Source organism: Leguminivora glycinivorella, chromosome 17, assembly GCF_023078275.1.
Source record: "Leguminivora glycinivorella isolate SPB_JAAS2020 chromosome 17, LegGlyc_1.1, whole genome shotgun sequence".
Classification (NCBI taxonomy): Eukaryota; Metazoa; Arthropoda; class Insecta; order Lepidoptera; family Tortricidae; genus Leguminivora; species Leguminivora glycinivorella.
The window spans coordinates 20,428,285-20,455,326 of record NC_062987.1 but is presented as its reverse complement, the minus strand read 5'-3'; the positions used below and the strand labels follow the sequence as shown (position 1 = coordinate 20,455,326).

The 27,042-nt window shown below is 36.3% G+C and overlaps 1 protein-coding gene and 1 long non-coding RNA gene across 2 annotated transcripts; one reads left to right on the top strand and one right to left on the bottom strand.

Annotated features, from left to right (window-relative positions):
* Positions 1–468: 468 nt before the first annotated feature.
* On the bottom strand, positions 469–26,304 carry LOC125235505. The gene is made up of 4 exons (XM_048142076.1): positions 25,644–26,304; positions 24,202–24,360; positions 21,414–21,543; positions 469–1,331 (listed from the first exon to the last, which is right to left on the bottom strand). The coding sequence occupies exons 1-4, from the start codon at positions 25,773–25,775 to the stop codon at positions 559–561; spliced, it is 1,194 nt and encodes a 397-aa protein (XP_047998033.1). The 5' UTR covers positions 25,776–26,304; the 3' UTR covers positions 469–558.
* Positions 11,912–14,814, top strand: LOC125235506. The gene is made up of 5 exons (XR_007178097.1): positions 11,912–11,973; positions 12,256–12,358; positions 12,664–12,793; positions 13,264–13,359; positions 14,655–14,814. It is a non-coding gene; the product is annotated as an uncharacterized LOC125235506 (long non-coding RNA).
* Positions 26,305–27,042: the final 738 nt, after the last annotated feature.

Sequence of the window (27,042 nt, the reverse complement as noted above, 5' to 3'; positions counted from 1 at the left end):
ATACGATGGTTGCCGTGAAGAACTGGATAAGTCGAGATATAAATAAGGATTTACTAGGCAGGATAACTTTGAAAAACGTGCGTATTAAGGTTAGCACAGTAAATGAATATATTTATATACCTACCCTAACTCATCTCAGTGAAGTAACCAATAATGAAAACTCCAAAATTTTCATTTGACAGTACGCGTTTTTTCTAAAGATTTTAGAGAAAGTTTGCAAAATTCTATTAGGTTTTGTTTTCTTTTAACCCCTTGTTTGCCAAGAGTGGCGCTGAAGCTTTAGTGATTTCATGTGCTCTGCCTACCCCTTTATGGGATACAGGCGTGATTGTATGATGATGTATGATTGATATTAGTTTTCAAAAAATTCAGTCAAATAAAACATCTGATTAGCTTCAATGAAATAACGGAAAGCAAACAAGCAGTAAAATATGAATAAATAGTTTATTGTCAATATAGTCTTCTGCTATCTAATCTCACTAACCGTTCTTATTTAAATTAATTATATTACATCTAATTATTCACACTTTCAGTACAATTCGCTCTTTAATTTATATCCTAATTCTTCTTTTCAGAACTCTTCTTAATTTCATCGTCTTTACGCTTCTTCCTTCCAAATATCGACCGTTTCTGTTTCTTCACTTTTTTATCCGATTCTTCCGTCTCTTCTCCTTTAGCTACCTCTTTTGTTTCTTTCTCTTTTTCTGCGTCTTTATCTTTTTCCGATATTACTACTTCTTTTGTTTCTTCCCCTGTAACTACTACTTTCAATTTCTCTTTAACATCGACTTTCTCTGTCTCTTTTTGTTCATTTTCATTTTCTTCCTTAATCGATTCTTCTTTAGGCACTTTGATGGCAATAAATTTATAAGGATATCTTAATGCCTTTGGTTTTTCAGCTGCTTCTACCACTGCTTCTGTCTTTGATTTATCTTCTTTCATTGCTGTACTAGTTGCTGGTTGAATATCATCAACTGTTTTACTTAATTTTAGCTCATTAGCAACTTTATCTTCACTTGGTTTTTGTTCTTCAGAATTACTAGTTTTCTTCGGTTCAATTATAGTTATAACCTCTTTTGTGTTTGATTCTTTAGCGTCTTCTACTTCTTTCGTTGTTGTCTTAGGTAGAGTTTTTACAGGTGGCACGATTTCTGAACTCTTTCTAGAACTTGGATCATATTTTTCATATGTTTCTAGAGGATAATCACCAGCTTCAATATCGTGTTTAAAATAGACTGGATAGTTTTGGTAGAAGTATTCAAATCTCTCTGCTTCGTGTTTTAAATCTACCATCATACTGCGAACTAACAAAATGATGTAGGTCTGGTACGCTGTAAACAAAGTTTAAAACTTAAGATTCTGAATAAATGAGTACAGGAAAATAAAGGACTCATAGTGTTGTGTTCCTGCCGGTGAGTAAGGCTGCCAGAGCTCAACGAGGGTGCGGTGTGCTGATGACGGGAGGACTTACGGAACTAACCTGTTCCGTCTATTGTCCTTTGAGTCGTCGGCAACCCGAACCCTTCTTAGAACTTGTACACTCCTTTTTGCTGTGTACTTATTAACACAGCAAAAGGGAATGTACAAGTTTCTAATGGGGTGGCAACGCGCATGTGACACTGTTTGAGTTGCAGACGTCCATAGGTTACGGTGACCGCTTTACATCAGGCGGGCCGTATGCTTGTTTGCCACCGACGTAATATTTATAAGAAAAGGACAAATTTATTAGAGCTACCCGGGTGTTCTCCGACAGAGAGGATTGTCACGTTTCTTGTCACTTTGTGAATCTTTGTGATACCTGTAAGGCCTGAGTGCTAGCTCATATTGGGCGTTTAGAGAAGCGGGGCGTACGACGTGCATGTCAAACTATTGAAGCTCTTACAAGCGTCCTGAGTGGACGCAGTATTAGGGTGCACAACCCACCGAACCGAACGCTCCGAGCGCTCCGAGGCCAGAAAGTCTCGGTTAACCGGTTTGCATTCCCTAATGTAAGGCCAGGGGGGTTACCATGACGTACTAAAGACGTTCAGTTTAGGTTGAGAGAAAGGGACACAGCTATAGCAGTTACATAGCTCCGTCCCTCTCTCTCAGCCTAAACTGAACGGCTTTAGCACGTCATGGTAACCCCCCAGGCCCCGTAGCCGAATGGCATTTCTGCGACGCCGAACGCCGAAGAAGGGCCATTTTTTTCAAAGTTGTCCACCCCACTTTTTTTGTAACATATGTATTTTTTACCAGCCCCAACCCTCTGTGTATGTTAGCGGATAGATTGGACTGTCCGTATATGCGACACTGCTGTCATGTTTCCAGCAGTGAATATATATTGTAATTATTATAAGTAATCATAAATAGGTTTAAGTACTAACATTTTAAACGTAAGTTTTCGCGCGTTTTTAATTTACGCGATTAATACTCAGAATCGCGAGCTCTTTCGATCGTGATAGGAGAAAAAAATGTTCCAAGATTTCCATACATGTTTCCGGACCTTCCATTCCGGCGCCATACATAATGTATGAAAAAATGGTAACGGAATGGGAAAAAAACCTTGGGACACTTTTTTTCTCCTATTAGAATTGAAAGAGCTCGCGATTCTGAGTGGAAACCACATAAAAATTTCCAAATCCAAGAAAAAGTGGGGTGGACAACTTTGAAAAAAAAAAAGCCCAGAAATGCAACCTATCTCTATCGCTCTTGCATATTGGCGTGACAGAGCCAGACTGCATTCTGTGGCATTTGGCATCGCAAAAATGCCATTCGCCTACGGGGCCTGGCCCACTCATCATCCTCCTTGCGTTATCCCGGCATTTGCCACGGCTCATGGGAGCCTGGGGTACGCTTTAACTAATCCCAAGATTTGGCGTAGGCACTAGTTTTACGAAAGCGACTGCCATCTGACCTTCCAACCCGAAGGGTAACTAGAACTAGGCCTTATAGGAATTAGTCCGGTTTCCTCACGATGTTTTCCTTCTTCACCGAAAAGCGACTAGCAAATATACATACATACATACATACAATCACGCCTGTATCCCATTAAGGGGTAGGCAGAGCACATGAAACTACTAAAGCTTCAGTGCCACTCTTGGCAAATAAGGGGTTGAAAAAAAAACCCGCCTGCCTGTGTGGTGACGGGTTAAGAATTTCACCACCTGTAACTAAACCTCCGCTCACCTTACTTATTTACTTACTTGACTAATCAACAGTATAGTTAACCCCCCTTTAAATATACCCCGTAATTTTGGCCTTGTGATCGTCTAGCGTGAATAAGTAGAACCCTTCGATGTGAACCGCGATAACCTAGATCCTTTAATGAGTATCAGCTGTATTTTTGACTAATATTTAAAATTTTATTTATTTATATTTTAAAGAAGAATAAAGGTTATTGTAGCATAATAATATAGTGTTATAGAAGAGTATTTTATCAGATTTAGGCCTAGAAAGTTATGAGAGAGAAAATTAATGACGTGATGAAGGAATTTTAGAATAAAAGTTAGTGAGTGAAACATACATGAAATAAATATTAAAAAATATTTTAGAAAACATCGGCTACGCTCTATTTTCGATTCCGGTTTGGGGTGAGAACTTGCGATACCGTCTGGAATCCTTAGGCCCAATCAAACCACATTATCGGGCATCCTAAGCGAGTAAGCCTGAAGGGCTATCTATCTACAAACTAACCCCTTTTTTATTTTGTTTCTTTTCCCTAGCTAAACCCCCCGTTCCCCAATACTGCTAATAGACCATAACTTCTCGATCTTTCTAATGTTTTATCGAAACACCGAGCAGTTGCTAACTTTTGTAAAAAAAATAAGTAAGTCAAACTTTTCTAAGCTTTAGACTTTTCATCAGTGGACGGCGCTCGCATGCCACTGGGCCCTATAACAAACCTATGCTTTTTATTCCAAAGAATAGTTTGTTTCTCTAACCAACTTGATAGAATTTACCTTGAAAAACCAGTTAGCAACACTAAGTGTCCCGCAGCCACACCGAAAAATCAGAAATTGCTACCACAATTATTAATTTCACTCAAATAAATTAAGTAATAAGAGATTTTATAAATTACCAGTTTTACCACATATTTTAAGATAGTAAACACCACATTTAAAGTCCATTTAAACCATATAAATAGTAGTAGTTAAATTATCTCTCCACAATACACGTTGACCAATTATATTCCAAGACCAATCATAAAAGAACTCTACTTTTATAGAAATAGTGTGTGACTCTACCCTATTCCTATCGTTTTCCCTATTCTAGCATATCTGAAACACAGACCATCACTTACCATAGATCTAATGTTCAGAATATGCACAAGTGTATCCCTACCATAAGCTGTACAGTTCAGCCAGCGAAGCTGAGATAGGCAACCTATAGGCTTGTGTTCTTATCCCCCCCTCTGCTCTTGCCCGCGGGCTAGGGTAGCAGAGAGTAGATCGCCCTATCCGTGTATATATCCAGTATTCCAGGACACACCAGTACCAGCCACATGAGAGAGCCAGCTGCGATCAACTTTACTTAGATGTGGATCGATCACAACCGAAATCCCCAGCGACCAACGCCAGCATGGACTAGAGCACCGAGTAAATAAATATAAATATATATAGGACCCCAGCCTCAAATACTGCCGACTTCAGTGAGCAAGGATTACTCCTAATGCCTTTCGTCAATCGTGAAAGTCCTCACTTCCATCTAACAGTTGGACTCTTTGAGACCGGTGAGAAAATACGCTTTTGTAAGTAAATAAAAGCGCCCAAGCCCTCCACTTGGAACAAAAAGACTCCTAAACGCCTCTTATTTGACACCGTAAGGGAAGAAGCGCCTAGCCGGACAACAGTCTGTCACAAACAATGATCTGGCTTATAACTTTCACAAAATAACCCCATAGAAAATTACTAAATTCAATTTTACTGACCAACTAAACAAACGAGTGAAGTTTCCTTTACGTGCTATAATCTAAGCTTAGTTTTGCAAGAATTATTCCCTACAAAACCAAACACAGACTTATCTCCAAGCACCAGCCATACATCGACCCAGTCTTTGTATTGCTTAACGGCACTCATGAAACAAAGCACAGAAAACTTCACTATACACATCAATTTAAATGTAACACTACACTATAAATAGAACACTAAAATAACCCCACAACTGACAGTAAAGCAATTCCACCACAGGTCTAGGTTCAACTGTACGACGATATTGTCCCCGCACAATCAAACAGAGACACAATTTCAAAGTTTACAATCACTTAGAATAATTTCCAAGTAAAAACAAACAGAGAAACGATAGCAGAACAACTTCACTCACCAGTATAACACACGAAAGCCAGAGACACTGTTAGTCTTGTGGATATTGTAAGAATGACGCGCGTCGGCTCGCTCCGACCCTTTTATAGATAAAAATGAGCGACAAAAGAGCTACAAAAGAGCGACAAAAGGGCTACAAAAGGGCTACAAAAGAGCGACAAAAAGGCTACAAAAGAGCGACTGGCTACAAAAGAGCGACAAAAGAGCTACAAAAGAGCGACAAAAGGGCTACAAAAGGGCTACAAAAGAGCGACAAAAGAGCGACAAAAGGGCTACAAAAGAGCGACAAAAGAGCTACAAAAGGGCTACAAAAGGGCTACAAAAGAGCGACAAAAGAGCTACTGGCGACAAATAACAATGGATAGCCGCTAAATTACACTTATAAGAAAAAGGTCGTAACTGTTTTGTTTACTAAGTCGTACGCCTTAGGCATTAATGTCCAAGACATCTCAGCACGTACGTTTTTGCTTCTCAACAGTAACACCTGCATGATTGCACGTGTTCTAGAGCAAGGTGGAGATATCTTTTATTGATTTCTAGTACGTAAGGAAACATTTTATATTATGGTAAATATAAATATACAAATATTACTTTATCAAAGGTTTTAATCCAGTTTTGTATATCAAATCCGTGGTAAAATATCAAATTTCTTTCTAAAAGTTACATCAAATATTGCATTCTAAATATATTTCCCAGGAATTATGTTCAAAATTAACCTTTACCAATTTTCCTAACATGTATTTGAAACCAAGATGTAATATTGGAACGCTACTCAGACGACAGCTGTCAGTGTCAGTATTCCGTACACGTGAACGTAGTTTGTTGATAAATATGTTTTTCCAACCTGTTTTGCATCAAATAATAGTGAATTGTATGAGTGAAGACGTGACTATACATGTGATTAAACATCACAGATATTATTTGTTAAAATATCCAATGAAATCCCAAAAGAAATATGCACCAAAAAGTTGGTCAAGGATAAGTTGATTCACCGTAAGTTTTATATGTAATAACGAGTCATTTTCCTCGTCTTAGACGCTTGTTCTGTTACAACTCGCCCCCAGATTAGATTTATTTTACAGAATACAAAGTGGTTTGTAAAAAAAACTAATCTTATTTAGCAAAAGAAGCAATAAAACTGAATAAAAGAATAAAAGAAAAATATTTCTAGATCAGTCGGAAATATCCCCCCATTTCTAATCGTGTAGTGTGTATTCCAATACTATGCAACTGCTAGCGACTCAGTTTTGAAATCAGCTCATTAGAATCTCGACAATGAACCATGATAACCCCTTTCTCAGAGTCCACGCATCGCCAGGGATACCAGGTTGTGAATCTGATAGGTCCTATTAACCCGTTCTTGCTAGCTCGTTCCCCGGTCGCGGCGAATATTCATTCCATCCACACTGTTGGACCGGAATAATTATCGTAATAATTTCAACGAGTTCACAATAACTTCCCACGCAATTACGAAGAAACCTTTAGAGCTCTCATTATAAGTCCAGAGCCTTCAATCTCCATTGTCGGAACTCAAACCAATTCCTCTACCTAATCACTCCAGCCACATGTTTTGGCGCATGTCTCATACTTGAATAAAATATACTGACTTAAGATCTGTTTGGATGTGTTTTTTTTTTTTTTATAAAACAAACCTTAAATGACATAAGCATGTACCTCAACTTGGTACCATATCATGATCAAATGAAGAAATGTTTTGATGATACTAAACTTCACAAATTCGAACACATAACAAGGAAACAAATATTGAAAAGAGCCTCGTTCTCACTAGACGATATCGGCCCTAAAATATGTCGATTGTCAAATACATCCCATTCAAGATGAGGTGTGTGGTTTTAGTATGGGTCTTATTACCTTGTAGAGTGAGTAGCCACGAAAAACTACCCTTGAAATGGGTCGAATCCAAATGGATTTTAACCTAACCGATAAGCTTTTTATGGCTAATGTGTTTCCCTCAGCCCCCCCGCTGTTTATTCCCCGCAAATTCCGACCAAACTAGTTTTGACCACTTTCCAGCGCTGTCTGTCTGTATCAATCCACTCATTCCATAAAATAAAACATTCGAGACACACTTTCATATCTTACATCCGTCATATCCAGCCATTCAATCTATCAAACATACATCTATAAGCATTCATCACCTCTAACTTATACACAATACACATACACTCGTTCATTCCTCCTCAATTACGCTTTCATTCGATTGTTTACAGAAAGCCAACGCTTTTAAAAGTAATCAAAATAAATAATAAAAATGAAAATAAAATTCTATAATAACTTCAAAAATTTACGTATCCCATTTTACTCCACTCTACCCTGACTCGAAGGCAAAGAAAATTTCAATTTATTTATGATAGGTTTCATTTTATACGTCTATATTTCATTTTTACAAAGTATTTATTAACCGCAAGAAATTTGACAATGTGTGAAAATTGTTTGATGCACATACTAAAAATAAAATGTTCGTACGAAGAAAATGTTACATTTTATGTTCACATTTTAATTAGAGTCAATTACTGTAAGGACACTACCCTACTTTCAATTTCCCTGTTTTTGTTTTTTTTTTAATTAATTGATAGCACAAAATGCAAAAATTTAATAAAGTACAGTAAGCAAAAAAAAAAAAAATAGTGGCCCTCCCTACTCTAACCTTTGTCTGATAAAATCGTTATGCTTAGAAACGAGGATTTGCACTGATGCCTGCCGACATCGTACAGTATACCACCCTATATAATGTAAAAAAATGATAACGCATAAATAATAAATATCACTGCTAACTGTAATAACTAAAATGAAAAATAGCTTATCCACCGCTCTGAATTTTCTAATGTCTACCCCAGGTAGACTAGATACTATATGTCCACTTATTGTTATATTAAAAGAATCCAACCATACAATGAATGTTCAATACATTCTCCATACAAAATAAAGATAAAAAAAAAAAATTGTTGTCCACATAATGAACCGACTTCTTTATCTAGATAATAAAAAAAATCCGTATTATAGATTTACATCCACCATACACCACTTTATAATCCTAGGAATGAAACTACTAAATGACAGTGAAACTTGACGATGGGATAGCCAATAAGGCCCTTTATCACACAGATCACTATAGAAATAAAATTAATTTTAGTCAAAATTTTGACTTCTACCACCCTGATAATAATAACACTGCATCTCAATAAAATTTTGAAGAACTCATGACACGTTTAAAATAATGATAATGATGATGATGATAAGAAAGAAAAATAATAATGTTCCACATAAGTATGTCGCAATAAATAAACATTCTTTACTAAGAAGTCATTGACTTGTAACCAATGTACTCATAGAATTTACATTACACATCATGTAATGTTCATAATAAACGCATAATACAATTTTGCAAAAAAAATAATTGCAGTTTTGAAGTGGTTTTCATATTTTCAAATTTTTCCCGCAAAATATGATGTATCCTTAATTTTGATATGGTTTTGATATTTTTTTGTAAAATATAATGTAACATCAAATTTGATGTGATTTTGATAAAATATATTCCCTTTTTTTTTCAAACTATCTGCAAAATTTTATTTTGGTTTTAATTGCCTTATGATAAAATACAAAATGATGTCATAAGTAGGTTCAAAATACTTTTATTTGATTGGATAATAATATAACAAAATAATGAATTTTTCTTGAAACGAGCTTAAAACTTGTATTGTCCTATTCTATGTCCGTGTCTTCAATATTGTAAAACATGCCCCGACAGTCTTTTGTAACCTCGGGCAATTTATTCCTTCTTCATTACATTTGCAGCTGCAGCAAACTTTGCAAATTGTTAACAAACACGACAATGGGCTGAGGAACTTGGTTAAAGTGTCTCTCTTCCTTTTTTTCTTTTCATACTTGGCTAGTTCTATGATGAGTTCTTGAGTAGCTAATGATGATGATTAGATCCTGCTGGCCTCCTGGTAATATTTCAAAATTTTCCAAACTATTCTCTTCTCAGTCGGTGTCATAACCCAGGACACCATGAAATCTCTTCCGAAGACACACTGCAGACTTGATCACAATCAGCATAATCACAGAAGATCCAGTCATTTGAACACAGCAAAACTAATCAATATTTTCTTCATCTCCAAAGTCGACTCCTTATTTGTACAATAAATGGCAAGTTTTTGAGGAATACAACCTGCTTCCAGTTTTCCAAAAATATCTTTCACTTGAATTGTAAATAATGAAATACCACATTAGTAACATTAACTACTCTCTAAAACTTGTTGTAAAAACCACCTTCATTCAATTTTAAAAAAAAAATTACAAAAAAAATTAAAATATTTTTATTTTTTTTGAAAAAAAAAAAAACAAAGTCGTAAATATGAAAACAAAATAAAATGGTATTTTAAAATAAAATTACAAAAAGTGAAGCAAAAGTAAAATTCGAACACCCCATCGCATGAACCTTCCCATACATTAATCCACCCCTAAACTACCTGAGCCACGAATGAGTTAAGGAACCGGTCAAATTTAGCCATCAAATAACTAACGGACGAAGGTATTTTATAAATTCCCAATTATTTTATGTAAAATTTAAGTTTACTTGAAACATTTTGTTTTACTTAATTCACGAACATGAAATAATATGTAATGAATACTCTTATCACAAATTAAAACTTTTCTAAGTTACAAAACACATTTGAAATCTAAAATAATCAATATTGTTGAAATTTGAAGTGTTTTCAGCGCACTATTTCCGTAAAATTGTATGTAATAAGAAGGAATAATATGTAATAAAATGTCATATACAATCAGTTTCTAAAAACCATACCAAATCAATCACTGGTTCGACTAAATACTAGGTAATATTTGTTTGTATTTGTACTCACTTGCTTTGTGCATTTTTCTTGCAGAATTTTAAACACTGATCACCACTATTCACCATTGCACTTCACTGATGCTATATAATAACTATTTTAAACACTTCCTTTTCACACACAATCTGCATTTTTCTTTAGAACAATCGTCAAACACAATTTTCGATCGTAACCAATATGTTACGGCGACACTCACTTTTGTCCCTTGCGACGGCGAGATAATGCTACAAACCACTTGTATGGATAAAACAAATGCATATTCACTGAATTTGAACTAACTTACATTATTTTCTTTTCGCAAATCCGTAATGTATCCAACCTAACCTCAAATTAGCCGGCTTTTGTTTCGCACCGTAATTAACCCTCATATTTCTCTTCGTGTGATAATAAGACGTCACTAAAAATCACACGTGCTTCTACACAATCAACTACACTAATCATTGGAAGCTACACAACACTGTAATTTCTGTGAAATCGTTTATCTATAAAAATTTAATTACTTCGCACTCAGATATTCTCGTAAGGAACTGTCATTGTCAATATTGTCATCCTTAACCGTTTTTTTTTTCTTTTACAATTGTCCTCATGGGCGTATTTTCATTGTAAACACACTAAAGTGTTTTGTGTAGTCACAAACATTAAATCAACAAAACAATTATTTGATATCATAAATTTAGCCTATCATAATGTTCAAATATTTGACTAGTTATTAGAAATATATAATTGATTTTTTTTTTTTCATAATTTAATGAAATCGAACGAAAACTATCGTGTAGGTTTGCCTTTATGCGTAGGAAATTGCGTGTGCGCATCGGTTTACAAAAGTGTGACCAGATTAAAAATATATTGTGAGATTCTTTAAGGATCTAATAGACGGTCGGACCGCACTTGTAAGGGGACATGTGTTAGGCCCTATTTACAAAATACCGTTCAAAATCTACACAACTTGAATAGTTTGATGTGATTTAAGCAATAGAAAATTAAATTAACAAAATCTTTTGTATTTAAATACATCTATTGTATTAATTTTACTATAATGAAGTAGAGAAAAATGAAGTAAAGTTTTGTAAATGACAACACCGGACAATAAATTACTGAATTACTGAATATCTTTTGTCGAAAATTGTATGACCGATCAAACGTACCAACTTAAAAACAATGATAGTTTGTGTAATGTCACCGATAGAACACCTTTTGGCGAAGATATATGTTATCTGTGGTTAAATTATTTTCTCTAATCTATGTCATGCTTACCGCTAATCCGCTTGTTCGCGAAAAAATGGCAGATCCGTTTTTGTTTTCTTTAGCTCATTATTAATTACGTGATCTACAACTAGAATTATTTAAATATTCGCTTTATTTTAATCTGCTTAAACAATACGACAGGCAATTCTGCGCCGACGCCGGTCATGAACCGTCCATATTCGCCATTTTGTCATTTAGCAAACTAAGAAAATGCAAACAAAACATTATTTGCCCTAAACACGCGTTACTTCTAAATAATTTTGTCGACAAAGTGAGCCTGTTTTATCAAATTGAACTCTGAACTGCAATTGCAATGTAATTTTCCGTTAGCGAAAGTGAGGTTACGAAATTGACATGACATTATTGTTGGAAAAAAAACGTGAATGCAATGGACATGTGTTTTGTTGTGTTTCTCATCAAGATAATAGAAGAATTTAGTGCTCATACTCATGATCTAATGAGCAAACAGCCCATGCAAAGGATGTCTTATCGGGCTATGCCTCAATTGATAAAGTGAACTAATTGCCTACTTCAAAAGCAGTTTTGCATGAAAGGTAAGCTTTTGTTTTATTATTTGATGTGTTTTCAAACTAGTCGTCGTTTTCGAAACCCAGCAGAACATACTTGCGAACTACAACGACTAGACCGAATATATATGGTGAAATGTTGCTTATTTCATTGTTCTGTCGTCAGATAATTTATTGATAGTAAATTTCCCACGTTAATTTCTGACTTTCACATTCCCTAAGAGGATCTAAATGTACGTGAAATAGGCCTAACTGTCAAAATAGATTTGTTACTTTCAATGAGGTTTATATGGTTGTTTGATTTTTCAGTCAACATCTAATTGGAATTTACAATGCCCGATATTTCTACACATCTGCCACAAATTTTATGGAAAACAATATTTATAGAAACTGAACATACCTTGGTTAAACGGTAAGCATTAAAATTATATCTTTGACTAATTTACTTGACCTAGGTCTCCTAACTGTACTTGGAACTTGTAATGTTGTTTCCGTTCCAACCAATAAAATTTCTCAAGCTTATGGATTATGGAAAGCAATATTTGTAGGACCTCAAATGAATGTCATGACATTTAAAAATAGGCATTGAAACTTGTCAAAACTTTAATTTTGTATTTTTGGATACTTAAATAAAATTATGTAGACTAAAAATCCAGACTTAGCATAGATTTTATTTCTGCTACATTGAGTTTAAACAATGTATGTATTAATTTTCAGTATATGAAATGAGTAACCATCCTCGAAGAACATCAACCAGCTGTCGGCAACATGCAGGTTGACTGAGGAATCCCCAGTGCGTGGTCACGGACCGTTCCCCATATATCTACTGACTTCATATAAATGAAAGGTACTTATGTTTTATTATAATAACACGTTCTAATTATTAAATTTAAAAGTGAACAGCTCATGGCATCAATATTTTATCTAGAAAATTGAAATGAAGCGTAGAGCAAAACGGCGAGGCATGAGCGACCGGATAAAAATCAAACTTAACTGACTCATCATCATTTTATTGGCTAAGCAAACTTATTACTAACTCATTTATGTCCTAGCTCATGTAGATATGAACTGCTAGGCAGGGGTTCTCAAACTTTTTAATATTTTTTTTCCTTTTGTACATTTTGCTGTATGCGTTGTTTTTTTTCTGACACAATATTTCTCATGGGCGTGTCTTAGTTCCAAAAATTAAGCGACGCGCCCCCGTGAGTAGATAAGTGAAATAATATTGTTCCTATTTGGCAGAACCCCACTCTAAAACTAAACCCTTTTCTTACGCTATCTACATGAACATTTCTAATCTCTGACGTTTCCTTTCAGTGTACTAAAGGCTCACTGATCTACACTACCAGCTCATGCTCAACGTTACTGAACAACAAAGTAATCCGACAATCAGACTGGACCCGGTCATGTTAGGTAAGTTTACATACTTAATGCGTACCACATACTACATACTTTTTCTGAACCTCAGTAAAATATGGTTTCATAATGATGATACATACATACATACTTATTTGTATTACTACAGTAAAAATGTATACCTATAGAAAGTTGAAATTCGTATAGTGCATTTAATTTATTGAAATAATTGGCAGACATAGGCTACGGTGACCGCTTACCATCAAGCGGGACATATGCTTGTTTACCACGGATGTAATATGAAAATATATGATGACTTATAAGCTAATGAACTAAATTAGTCCTAACATGATTAATACGTATAACCTAACAGACAGACATTTGTTCTCATAGTGAAAATATTCAGTATAAAGACTTTGTCAATTTATTGTATGATGTATGAAATCCTGTGAGACAATACATATATTATAGAGTTACAACTGAAATGCAAACAAACCATCCATCGAAGGAGGTACTGTCATAGTATAACATGCGTGTAGCTATTCAGTATTCATAGAAAAATGGCGGGACGCCCCATATAATATTGTACTTCAGCGCGACAATGAATAATCGCGCCCCCATAGCCATTAGACTAGAGCCTATCTTCTTGTATTACTAGGTCTTAAATCTAGGGCTTAGGTATCCTGGATTATTTTAGGAAAATCATCTTACATCTAGACTATGATAGCGACCTACTTAATGTTCTAACTAGTAGTTACACTGCCTATGGATGAAGTACTGTATAACAGGCGCCTACTAAGAATATACATATTAGTGTTCATGGACTATATAAGACAGCATCGAAGCTCTCAGATCTCCGGTGTGAAGTGCAAACGTGATGTTAGCTTTCAAAATAACCCTGAAGATGGCAGAACCTGCTAAGAAAATGTACTGGGCATATAGAGAACTATTTGTTTTAACATGAAATTCTATTACTATTGTACATTGTGTACACACTTATGTTTCCAATTCCGGTCACGAGGTGGCAAACTCTAAAGTGCTACAGCTCCGCGCTTCCTATTATTTTAGATACATGGGTATTTTCTATATAAGTACCTAGTATTTCCAGTACTTGCCCTGCCTATACAACAGCCATAAAAAACATACATTAAGGCACAGAATAAATAATAGTACTACACATAGGCGCAAGGAAACGTTAAGTTGCGCCAAAGCCAACAATTGCTACGTAGCAATGCAACCAAATGGCCTAATCGGGACGATGTTTAACCACTACGATTATGAGCTAATTTCCTAGAAATTAATTTTGTCTAACTTTACTACACTACTTTAATTTTATTATTTTATTTTTACAGATACCAGAGGAAGACGAAAATATAATTGATTCTGTACTGATGCATGACTTCGCTCGGAACGCGGCAAGAATTAACAATGGAAGAAAATACTACAGACGTGTTTATTAACAATAAAGTTATTTTTGTTTTTATGAAATAGCGATTGAATAAAAATATTAGGTATATGAGTTTTATTTAGAGATGAAATAAGTCAGAAATACAGCACACCCACTCGTTTTCACAACAACAAATGTAGCCTGGTAAGGCTAATAAAATAAGGTTCTTAAAATTCTGATTACTTGGCACCAAAAGTAACCTTGCAACGGCTACTTCCTATTATTTATTTGTAAACCTTGGTATCCAAGATGTGTTCTACAGAGCACATCTTAGATCCTGGTCACGGCACCAAATGTAACTAAACCTCCGCTCACCTTACTTATTTACTTACTTGACTAATCAACAGTATAGTTAACCCCCCTTTAAATATACCCCGTAATTTTGGCCTTGTGATCGTCTAGCGTGAATAAGTAGAACCCTTCGATGTGAACCGCGATAACCTAGATCCTTTAATGAGTATCAGCTGTATTTTTGACTAATATTTAAAATTTTATTTATTTATATTTTAAAGAAGAATAAAGGTTATTGTAGCATAATAATATAGTGTTATAGAAGAGTATTTTATCAGATTTAGGCCTAGAAAGTTATGAGAGAGAAAATTAATGACGTGATGAAGGAATTTTAGAATAAAAGTTAGTGAGTGAAACATACATGAAATAAATATTAAAAAATATTTTAGAAAACATCGGCTACGCTCTATTTTCGATTCCGGTTTGGGGTGAGAACTTGCGATACCGTCTGGAATCCTTAGGCCCAATCAAACCACATTATCGGGCATCCTAAGCGAGTAAGCCTGAAGGGCTATCTATCTACAAACTAACCCCTTTTTTATTTTGTTTCTTTTCCCTAGCTAAACCCCCCGTTCCCCAATACTGCTAATAGACCATAACTTCTCGATCTTTCTAATGTTTTATCGAAACACCGAGCAGTTGCTAACTTTTGTAAAAAAAATAAGTAAGTCAAACTTTTCTAAGCTTTAGACTTTTCATCAGTGGACGGCGCTCGCATGCCACTGGGCCCTATAACAAACCTATGCTTTTTATTCCAAAGAATAGTTTGTTTCTCTAACCAACTTGATAGTTACCTTGTAAATTACCTTGAAAAACCAGTTAGCAACACTAAGTGTCCCGCAGCCACACCGAAAAATCAGAAATTGCTACCACAATTATTAATTTCACTCAAATAAATTAAGTAATAAGAGATTTTATAAATTACCAGTTTTACCACATATTTTAAGATAGTAAACACCACATTTAAAGTCCATTTAAACCATATAAATAGTAGTAGTTAAATTATCTCTCCACAATACACGTTGACCAATTATATTCCAAGACCAATCATAAAAGAACTCTACTTTTATAGAAATAGTGTGTGACTCTACCCTATTCCTATCGTTTTCCCTATTCTAGCATATCTGAAACACAGACCATCACTTACCATAGATCTAATGTTCAGAATATGCACAAGTGTATCCCTACCATAAGCTGTACAGTTCAGCCAGCGAAGCTGAGATAGGCAACCTATAGGCTTGTGTTCTTATCCCCCCCTCTGCTCTTGCCCGCGGGCTAGGGTAGCAGAGAGTAGATCGCCCTATCCGTGTATATATCCAGTATTCCAGGACACACCAGTACCAGCCACATGAGAGAGCCAGCTGCGATCAACTTTACTTAGATGTGGATCGATCACAACCGAAATCCCCAGCGACCAACGCCAGCATGGACTAGAGCACCGAGTAAATAAATATAAATATATATAGGACCCCAGCCTCAAATACTGCCGACTTCAGTGAGCAAGGATTACTCCTAATGCCTTTCGTCAATCGTGAAAGTCCTCACTTCCATCTAACAGTTGGACTCTTTGAGACCGGTGAGAAAATACGCTTTTGTAAGTAAATAAAAGCGCCCAAGCCCTCCACTTGGAACAAAAAGACTCCTAAACGCCTCTTATTTGACACCGTAAGGGAAGAAGCGCCTAGCCGGACAACAGTCTGTCACAAACAATGATCTGGCTTATAACTTTCACAAAATAACCCCATAGAAAATTACTAAATTTAATTTTACTGACCAACTAAACAAACGAGTGAAGTTTCCTTTACGTGCTATAATCTAAGCTTAGTTTTGCAAGAATTATTCCCTACAAAACCAAACACAGACTTATCTCCAAGCACCAGCCATACATCGACCCAGTCTTTGTATTGCTTAACGGCACTCATGAAACAAAGCACAGAAAACTTCACTATACACATCAATTTAAATGTAACACTACACTATAAATAGAACACTAAAATAACCCCACAACTGACAGTAAAGCAATTCCACCACAGGTCTAGGTTCAACTGTACGACGATATTGTCCCCGCACAATCAAACAGAGACACAATTTCAAAGTTTACAATCACTTAGAATAATTTCCAAGTAAAAACAAACAGAGAAACGATAGCAGAACAACTTCACTCACCAGTATAACACACGAAAGCCAGAGACACTGTTAGTCTTGTGGATATTGTAAGAATGACGCGCGTCGGCTCGCTCCGACCCTTTTATAGATAAAAATGAGCGACAAAAGAGCTACAAAAGAGCGACAAAAGGGCTACAAAAGGGCTACAAAAGAGCGACAAAAAGGCTACAAAAGAGCGACTGGCTACAAAAGAGCGACAAAAGAGCTACAAAAGAGCGACAAAAGGGCTACAAAAGGGCTACAAAAGAGCGACAAAAGAGCGACAAAAGGGCTACAAAAGAGCGACAAAAGAGCTACAAAAGGGCTACAAAAGAGCGACAAAAGAGCTACTGGCGACAAATAACAATGGATAGCCGCTAAATTACACTTATAAGAAAAAGGTCGTAACTGTTTTGTTTACTAAGTCGTACGCCTTAGGCATTAATGTCCAAGACATCTCAGCACGTACGTTTTTGCTTCTCAACAGTAACACCTGCATGATTGCACGTGTTCTAGAGCAAGGTGGAGATATCTTTTATTGATTTCTAGTACGTAAGGAAACATTTTATATTATGGTAAATATAAATATACAAATATTACTTTATCAAAGGTTTTAATCCAGTTTTGTATATCAAATCCGTGGTAAAATATCAAATTTCTTTCTAAAAGTTACATCAAATATTGCATTCTAAATATATTTCCCAGGAATTATGTTCAAAATTAACCTTTACCAATTTTCCTAACATGTATTTGAAACCAAGATGTAATATTGGAACGCTACTCAGACGACAGCTGTCAGTGTCAGTATTCCGTACACGTGAACGTAGTTTGTTGATAAATATGTTTTTCCAACCTGTTTTGCATCAAATAATAGTGAATTGTATGAGTGAAGACGTGACTATACATGTGATTAAACATCACAGATATTATTTGTTAAAATATCCAATGAAATCCCAAAAGAAATATGCACCAAAAAGTTGGTCAAGGATAAGTTGATTCACCGTAAGTTTTATATGTAATAACGAGTCATTTTCCTCGTCTTAGACGCTTGTTCTGTTACACACCCCTTTTCTTCCCGTGGGTGTCGTAGAAGGCGACTACGGGATATGGGTTAAATTGTGGCGTAGGCGAGAGGCTGACAACCTGTCACTGCAATGCCACAGTTTTCGTTTTTTTTTTCAACCCCTTATTTGCCAAGAGTGGCCCTGAAGCTTTAGCAAATATCAAATTATCCATCCATACTAATATTATAAATGCGAAAGTAACTCTGTCTGTCTGTCTGTCTGTCTGTCTGTCTGTCTGTCTGTTACGCTTTCCCGCTTAAACCACGCAGCCGATTTTGATGAAAATATCTGGGCAACCGAGCTTCGCTCGGTTCTGTTTCGTATCCTTGACATGTGTCGCCATCTAGTTCAAAAATGAATAGTACCTACATCGAGCGAAAGAATTCTCAGCCTTAACAACACAACTACTCCACACGAGGTGGCGCGCATTTCGCCACAAAAACTCAAATAGTATATTTTCTATTCGTTTTAGCCTTGACCTGTGTCGCCATCTAGTGTTTGCAATAAATAATACTTACATCGACCGAAAGAATTCTGTCTTAACAGTACAACTACTGCACACGAGATGGCGCGCGAAGAAAAACGCATGAAAACTCGAAAATTCGCGTTTTCCGGGACCTAAGGATAAGTTAGACCGATTTTTCACCCCCAAAAACCCCCACATAACAAATTTCTGCGAAATCGTTAGAGCGGTTTCCGAGATCGTCAGTGTAAATAAATATATATATAAATAAATAAATAAATAAATAAATAAATATACAAGAATTGCTCGTTTAAAAGTATAAGATTTGGAACAGACAATCTTTAGACCCTGAGACAAAACATAGGCTACTTTTTATTTCGAAAAAAAGGGATGAAGGGGTTGAAAAAGAGGTTGAAAGTTTGTATGGGATTTCTTAATTTTAAAAGATAAAACCATGAAACTTTATATTTTAGCACTTGATATGAAATCATTAAACATATATTTAGAGTAACATACAGGTCGAACGCGATTAATTAACATTATGTTTACCTTTAAAATAAACATGGTGGGAAATAAACATTAACTAAAAGCGGGTAGATTATATTTATTTGTCTACCCCGAACATTTATATAAATTAATATCGGGTAGTTTTGTGTTGTTTACATCTCCGGTGACATTTTGCTGGGACGTCAGTCTTCCGCGACCACGGCCAGTGCAACCTGGCCGAAACGTTGGGAAAAAAGGTAAAAATAATCTTATACTTTTAAACGAGCAATTCTTGTATATTTATTTATTTATTTATTTATATACACCGACGATCTCGGAAACCGCTCTAACGATTTCGCTGAAATTTGTTATGTGGGGGTTTTCGGGGTGAAAAGTCGATCTAACTTGTCCTTAGGTCCCGGAAAACGCGAATTTTCGAGTTTTCATGAGTTTTTCTTCGCGCGCCATCTCGTGTGGAGTAGTTGCATTATTAAGACAGAATTCTTTCGCTCGATGTAGGTACTATTTATTGCAAAAACTAGATGGCGACACAGGTCAAGGCCCCGTATACGAAGCAACAAACATTGAGTAACTTATGAATCGCGGGCGAGGTGTAATAATTTTTTCAAGTCATTTCATATTACTGAAAAAATACTTACCACGAATAGAAAATTACACAATTTTTTTGAATGACATTTTTTGTGGCGGAAGCGCGCCATCTCGTGTGGAGTAGTTGTATTGTTAAGACTGAGAATTCTTTCGATCGATGTAGGTACTATTTATTATCAAACTAGATGGCGACACAGGTCAAGGATACGAAACAACAAACATTGACTAACTTATGATTCGCGGATGACAAAACTTGCGTATTCATTAAGTGCTTTAATTATTATTACGAATTTTAAGCTTCTTCCGTTATCTCAGTAGTATTTTTAAAATTAAATACTTCAAACAGAAGTGCATTCTAGAATTATCCGGAAATAATAGGCACATACCGCCATCTGTTAATTGTAATCCGTACTAGCAAGTACTGTTATTTTAGAACTATGAACAAGTAAAAACGAGCAATTCTTGTATATTCCTTTATTTATTTATATAGACGTTCGCGGAAACCGCTCTAACGATTTCGCTGAAATTTGTTATGTGGGGGTTTTTGGGGGTGAAAAATCGATCTAGCGAAGCCTTATCGCCATCTCGTGTGGAGTAGTTGTATTGTTAAGAGAGAATTCTCGGGCGGCGAAATTAACGACCATATAGCTGCGCTTAGCTCAGCGATGAGGTCGATCTAATAATGTTCACAGACAGATCGCATGTGTCAGGGTTTCGAATTTCGGCCAGAAATTAAGTTTTTGTTTTTATTTTTTTTTACAACAGTTTTTTTTATATAAAGACGTGATATAATAAAATAGAACCGAGCGAAGCTCGGTCACCCAGATATTGTTAATTAATCGCGTTCGACCTGTATGTGACTTTAAATATGTGTACAAAGCGCGAGAACTTAGTGTTATATCATTAAACATCTTGATAAGGGATAAGGATAGCGATAGGGATAGCGATAGGGATAGCGATAGGGATAGGGATAGCGATAGGGATAGCGATAGCGATAGGGATAGGGATACGGATACGGATAATATGGGTATCGTTAGAGGGATACGGATAATCGGTCGGCGGTCTCTTACAATCAATGTGCTCTAAGACGATCGTTGTTTGCTTGCTTGAAGATTACGTTTGCGATAAGTATAAGCAAAATGTAAAAAATTGTAAGGGATAATAGAAAAAAGTACTTTTTACCCACCGATCATAGTGTCGAAATACGGGCTATGTGGGATGTTTATAAAGGTTTCCCCAGCGTATATAGAATTACCTACGCTGTGGTCTATGTGTAATATTTCTACAATCATTGCAAGCAAAAGTATTATGTGCAATCGAAATAATCGCAGATAAATATACCTACAGAGAAACCTAAGGATCCAAATGAAAATCTTAATGAATACTTTTATTACGCGGGCGAAGCCGCGGGTAAAAGCTAGTTATTATTATAAATGGGCTTACTCTTGACCACAGACTAGCCAAAGGCAAAGACGTGGCCTACGATGGAGTGAGCTCGCCCAGAAGATGCCTGTTCACTCTTGATTTGAAGGTTGCCGGGTTATATGAGCTCGGACACTAATCGTTATTAAAGACTAACCTAATTACAACTACACAAGCTACTTACTTAGGCTAATAACCAGTGTGCAAGTATGCAACACCGTCAGGACCCCGATGACCATTGAGTAGACGAGGATGGTAGAAGCAAGCATGGCCAAACCGCAATACATGTAGTACGTTAACAGCACGATATCTTTCTGAAAGACAAACATAAATTATTGCACTATTTCTTTAACTACTCTCCCGTATTTCATTAAGAAGTTATCTGATATCCAGCTGTAACAACCATGTTGCCTCAAGTACAGAAAACTGAATAACACAAACTAGTAAGGCGGCGAAATTGAAAAAATTCGTCTAGTTTTGAAGTTGATGTGACTCTCCAGTCACTGATGCTGTACACTGCTGTAGTATACTGCTGACAAGTGCAAGCCTGTTCAATAGGTTTTCCCCTCACTAGCTCGGAAACACGTGTTTTGTCCTTTAATACCAGCGGGTAAAAACGCATTTTATCCACTAGTGGGTAAAGTAATTTGACCTTGAATAAAGTCAAAATAACTGCTTTAAAATTGATAAAAGTTGGTGAATCTAGTAATAAAGATGACTTACCACCCGTGGAACTACTGCAAGCAGTGATAAACGCATTTTTTGCGTTGTAGTTTCCTCGCTATAGTGAGGGGAAAAGTTTTGTGTTACACTCGGGTGCAAATGTATTTTACTTCTTGTGTGTTAAAAAACTCGCAAGTTCAGGATTCTATTCTTGAATCACTCGCTTCGCTCGTGGTTCAACTATAGAATCCTTTCACTTGCTCGTTTTTCAATTCCACACTCGGCGTTAAAATACAACTTTGCCCCCTTGTATAACAAATAACTATTTCTATACTTCGGGCTTTTACAGTAATATAATACATTACATTATACATTATAGTGGATTACTGATACAACTAAATACCTACAGTAAAATTCATTTTATGACGTGTTAACGGATTATCGATTAACTTTAACTTACGTTAAAGTCGAAATGATCGCTTTAACGATTAACGAAGTTAACTTTTTTATTAACGGATTAGCGATTATCGAAGTTAACTATTTGATTAACGGTGCCCAGCTATGGGTATATGACTATTGTCAGGAGGGCGCTGTTAATTCTGATGTATGAAGTGACAGTTAAGTTTAGTATGAAGAAAATAGTTCTAATGAAATTCCGCAAGATGGCGCTTAGTCGTATAATTCTGGTCAGGCTTTAAGTATAGTATGAATTTTCTGAGATGAACTTTTCGGTTTTGCCCTAATCTGTTAAACAAAGGCCTTTGTTTCTATTATTCGCGGTGGTTAGCTCCCGTTTCCACAGCACGTGCTAAAGTCTCAGTGTAGTTAAAAAGCAACTATCATGATAGCAATAAGGTTCAAATTTATTAAACAGTTTGCAGTGTGCAGGTAACTTTTTTTGAAGATGACAAAACGTGTTATCTCCGAAAGGGCTTTTTATGGATTTGAACCTTATTGCTATCATGATAGTTGCTTTTTAACTACACTGAGACTATAGCACGTGCCGTTTAAACGGGAGCTAACCGCCGCGAATAGATAGATAGATAGATAGACGTTTATTGGTACTGATCATACACTGTCAAACATTGTTACAATAATGTTAAAATATTACACAAAAGATGTCTTAATATTATTTGTACATTAAAACAAAACCATACAAAAAAGATCAATAGGACATTTTATATAATATTTAAAAAATCACAATTAAAAATAATGGGTAATAAAAATTATAATAATAAATTAGAATTAATAAATACAATTATGTCGTTTTGGGGGATGTTCTACTCTTATTCATCAAGGAACTCCTTTACTGAGTAATAGGCCTTCGTCAGGCAAAACATTTTTAACTTTTGTATAAATTGACGTTCACTGTCAACATTCTTAATTGCCTCAGGAATCTTATTATATACTTGAGCGCCCATTATCTTGAGAGACTTACCCGTTTTCTGTAGTCTATGCGCAGGGATTGCCAGCCCAAGTTTCCTCCTTGCGAAGTTACTCCGTGCTAAGGGGAACTCATTTGGATTCCTTCTCACGTACTTACTCACCTCGAGGATATAGAGTGAAGGCACTGTCAACACTCTGAGGTGGATGAAGAGTGGTCTGCCTGCCTCATCCGGAGGAACTCCGCATATTAAGCGAATAACTTTTTCTGGATTAAGAACGGCCTGTCTCTGTCGGCGGCTAATCCCCATAAATCAATTCCACTGGTGAGATGGGTGTGGAAGTAGGCAAAGTACGCTGTCATTAAATTTTGCCGAGTTAGCGTCCGCTTCAGGCGAGATATAGCGTAATAGGCAGAGTTTAGTTTCTGACATATGGCGTCAATGTGCTCTCCCCATTGCAAACTTTTGTCAAACGTGAAACCTACATAGCGAGCGTGGTGCACAGGTTCGATTCGATCACCATCGACATTGATATCGAGTGTCGACTGCGCTACACAGCTGAGTGAGAAGTGTATTAGGCTCGTTTTACCTATGTTCAATTGCATGCCATTGACGTCGAACCAATATTGGAGTTTAAGTGTTACGTGCCTTATGTTACTCTGAAGTTCCTCGTGGTCGCATCCGTTCACAATTGCACATATGTCGTCTGCGTACATGACAAACTTAACGGTTGCGTTTTTAAATGGGAGATCGTTCATAAGTAACGCAAATATAGTGTTCCCTACATTGGAGCCCTGGGGAACCGACCTGTCACCGATAGATCCTGGATCAGACCTGACGAATAATAGAAACAAAGGCCTTTGTTTAACAGATTAGGGCAAAAGCGAAAAGTGCCTCAGAAAATTTATACTATAAGTTACTTACCCGATACCTCGCACACAGTAAGAGCACGGCTAGACACAAATCGGCGCTGTACGCGAAGGCGCAAGTTGACTTGATGTACTCCCCGTCCATATAGGTTTGCTGGGCGTTCATCATAAGAGGAGGGAACACCTCGGTAGACACTGCTATGAGGCAAATCATCTGTAATCCATACTAATATTACAAATGGGAAAGTGTGTGGCTGTTTGTTTGTCCGTCTTTCACGGCAAAACGGAGCGACAAATTGACGTGATTTTTTAAGTGGAGATAGTTGAAGGGATGGAGAGTGACATAGGCTACTTTTTATCTCTTTCTAACGCGAGCGAGACCGCGGGTAAAAGCTAGTATTAAATACATATATAACTCCGTATAGACAGGTAAAGTCTAAGAACTAACCTAACCACAAAATTAAAATTTTGAAAAACCTCCGATTAGGACATAGCAGACCGCTATTTATGAAAAATGGCTAAGAACACTCCCGACTAACTCAGCTTTCAAACAAAAAAAAAACTAAATCTAAATCGGTTCATCCGTTCGGGAGCTACTGACAGACAGACATACACACAGACAGACAGACAAACAGACAAACAGACAGACAGACAGACAGACAAACAGACAGACAGACACGACAAACTTATAACACCCCGTCGTTTTTGCGTCGGGGGTTAAAAAAAACGTACCTCAGTACCATACAGAAAAAGGTACGGTGGCCTAGATGGCATTACACCTTTGGGGTACGCTCAGCTAGATGGTGTTAATATTAATATTTGACATTTTAAAACATATCAAGCTAAGAATATAGGCCAAATTGTCAAAACTGAGGTTGGGTGGGATTTGGGTTAAATTGTGGCGTAGGCGAGAGGCTGGCAACCTGTCACTGCAATGTCACAATTTGGATTTCTTCCAACCACTTTTTGCCAAGAGGGCCACTGAAACTTAGTAGGTCATGTGCTCTGCCTACCCCTTTATAGGATACAGGCGTGATTATATGTATGTATATGTATGTATGTATATGCCTTCAACAATTTGAATACTTAGATGATGATAATGCAAACAGTAAATGGCTGAACAGAAAAAACCTGTTAATAGATAAAAAAACTTAAGTTTCCCATTTAGACCAGCGTGATAAACTTTATCGAGTCGGTGCCTCCCTATCGCACTTAGAAATAGTGCGAAAAGGACGGCCTGACGTGATAAGGTTTATAACGCTAGTGTGCTGCCCGCAGATATGGTCATTTTCACCACGTATAATTTCCCATCATTTGTTACGTTCTCACCACACTGTCGCTAATCCTAAGGCGAAATTAATCATTTCTGTATAAGTACGAATTATCTTTTAGAGCGTTATATATACCTAAGCGATAACGTGGTACCTTTTCCTTGAGAACGGCACATTTATCGACTAAAATTCACAACAAACCTATACATAATATTAAAGTACTTACGTTTGAAATCACATTAAAGTATCCACAGAGTAGTATCCCAGCTTTGACACTGAACACAAAACAACACAAGTCCAACCTAAAGTTGAGGATCGCAGCTTTGAGATCATTGTAGAAAATTTGTAAGTTACACATTATCACTAGTTTTCTTACAATTACAATTTAATAATAAAAGTACATAAGATCTGACTAAAACCAAAAATTATTTAAACGAATATCTGTTCTAGAAAACGAATCGTATTATAGATTTTGCTAAAATCGATCATTATTAAAAAGTTTTTAATAAAAACACATAGAATAAATTTACAAAACATACGATCGTCTTGTAAGCCTATTTTTGAGATTTGTAAGTCGGTTAAAAATTCGAACGCACTTTGACTGCGAAGATTTTTCTAAAAATATCGCGTCGAAAATAAAGCAAACTTATTTTTGAATAACCAGAAAATACAAAAATGGCCTATTCTTGCAAATACACATTACAAAAAGTTTTTTAAATTGAACCACGGGTCTCGAAATAAGAAATCGATGAACATGTAAGAAAATGCTTCTCCTTCCGGGAAAAGTCGGTTAAAAAGTGATTTCAATATTATTAAAATGCGTGACCTAATCTCACGGAAGCGTGGACAGTCCAGAGGACAGTTGGTGGAAATGGGCAGTATGCAGGGCAAGCAGGATGTTGTAATAGGTGAGGTCAACTTAAACGCGTCATTATTAACGCGCGCTTCAATTTGGTGGAATGAGTTTACGAGTAGGTTAATTAGTTTTGCAAAGTCGTATCTGTGTGCGTAGCTGAATGCACTCACGATAATATCTCTTTCGTAGCTATATTTCGTCACTACTTTAAAAAAAAACTTGTATCTTCGTCTGTCAATGAAAAGAAAATTGTAGTAAGTATGTATGGAATGCATGTAGACTTACTGCGTTTTAACTTTGAGGAACAGCGTGAGATACGAGATTTTTTTAAAGTAGTGACGATATCGCTCTTGCTATTGGCGCGACAGAGCCAGACTACATTTCTCCGCGGTTTCGCATGGCAGAAATGCCATTCGCCTACGGGGCCTGTATGTAACAAGTTTTTTATAAAACTGATTGCGATTGTTGAACAGTTTAAGGTCTTTAAGAAATACGACTTATTAAAAACAATTATCGAGGGAAAATGGAAAGGTAGACCTAGATATAAATGGATAGACAACATTAAAAACTGGACGCATACGAAAGACGCAACCACTTAAGATTTTGACTAGGGATGTACCGACTAGTCGGGAAAGCCGACTATCCGGCCACATTTGTAGTCGGCCATTAGTCGTCAAAGTCAGATTAGTCGGCACTTTAAAAGTGATATAAACACAGGAGAAAAATAAATTTACAGCTGATATGGTTGTATTATGTACCTATTTGTTAT

What these genes read in the sequence shown, in the direction of transcription:
- LOC125235505 (XM_048142076.1), bottom strand. Translation starts at nt 25,775, where the DNA reads ATGTGTAACTTACAAATTTTCTACAATGATCTCAAAGCTGCGATCCTC. An exon ending in ACTTTAATGTGATTTCAAAC is followed by an intron (nt 24,361 to 25,643) that starts GTAAGTACTTTA and finishes TATGGATTACAG; the next exon opens with ATGATTTGCCTCATAGCAGT. An exon ending in CACACTGGTTATTAGCCTAA is followed by an intron (nt 1,332 to 21,413) that starts GTAAGTAGCTTG and finishes CTTTGTTTACAG; the next exon opens with CGTACCAGACCTACATCATT.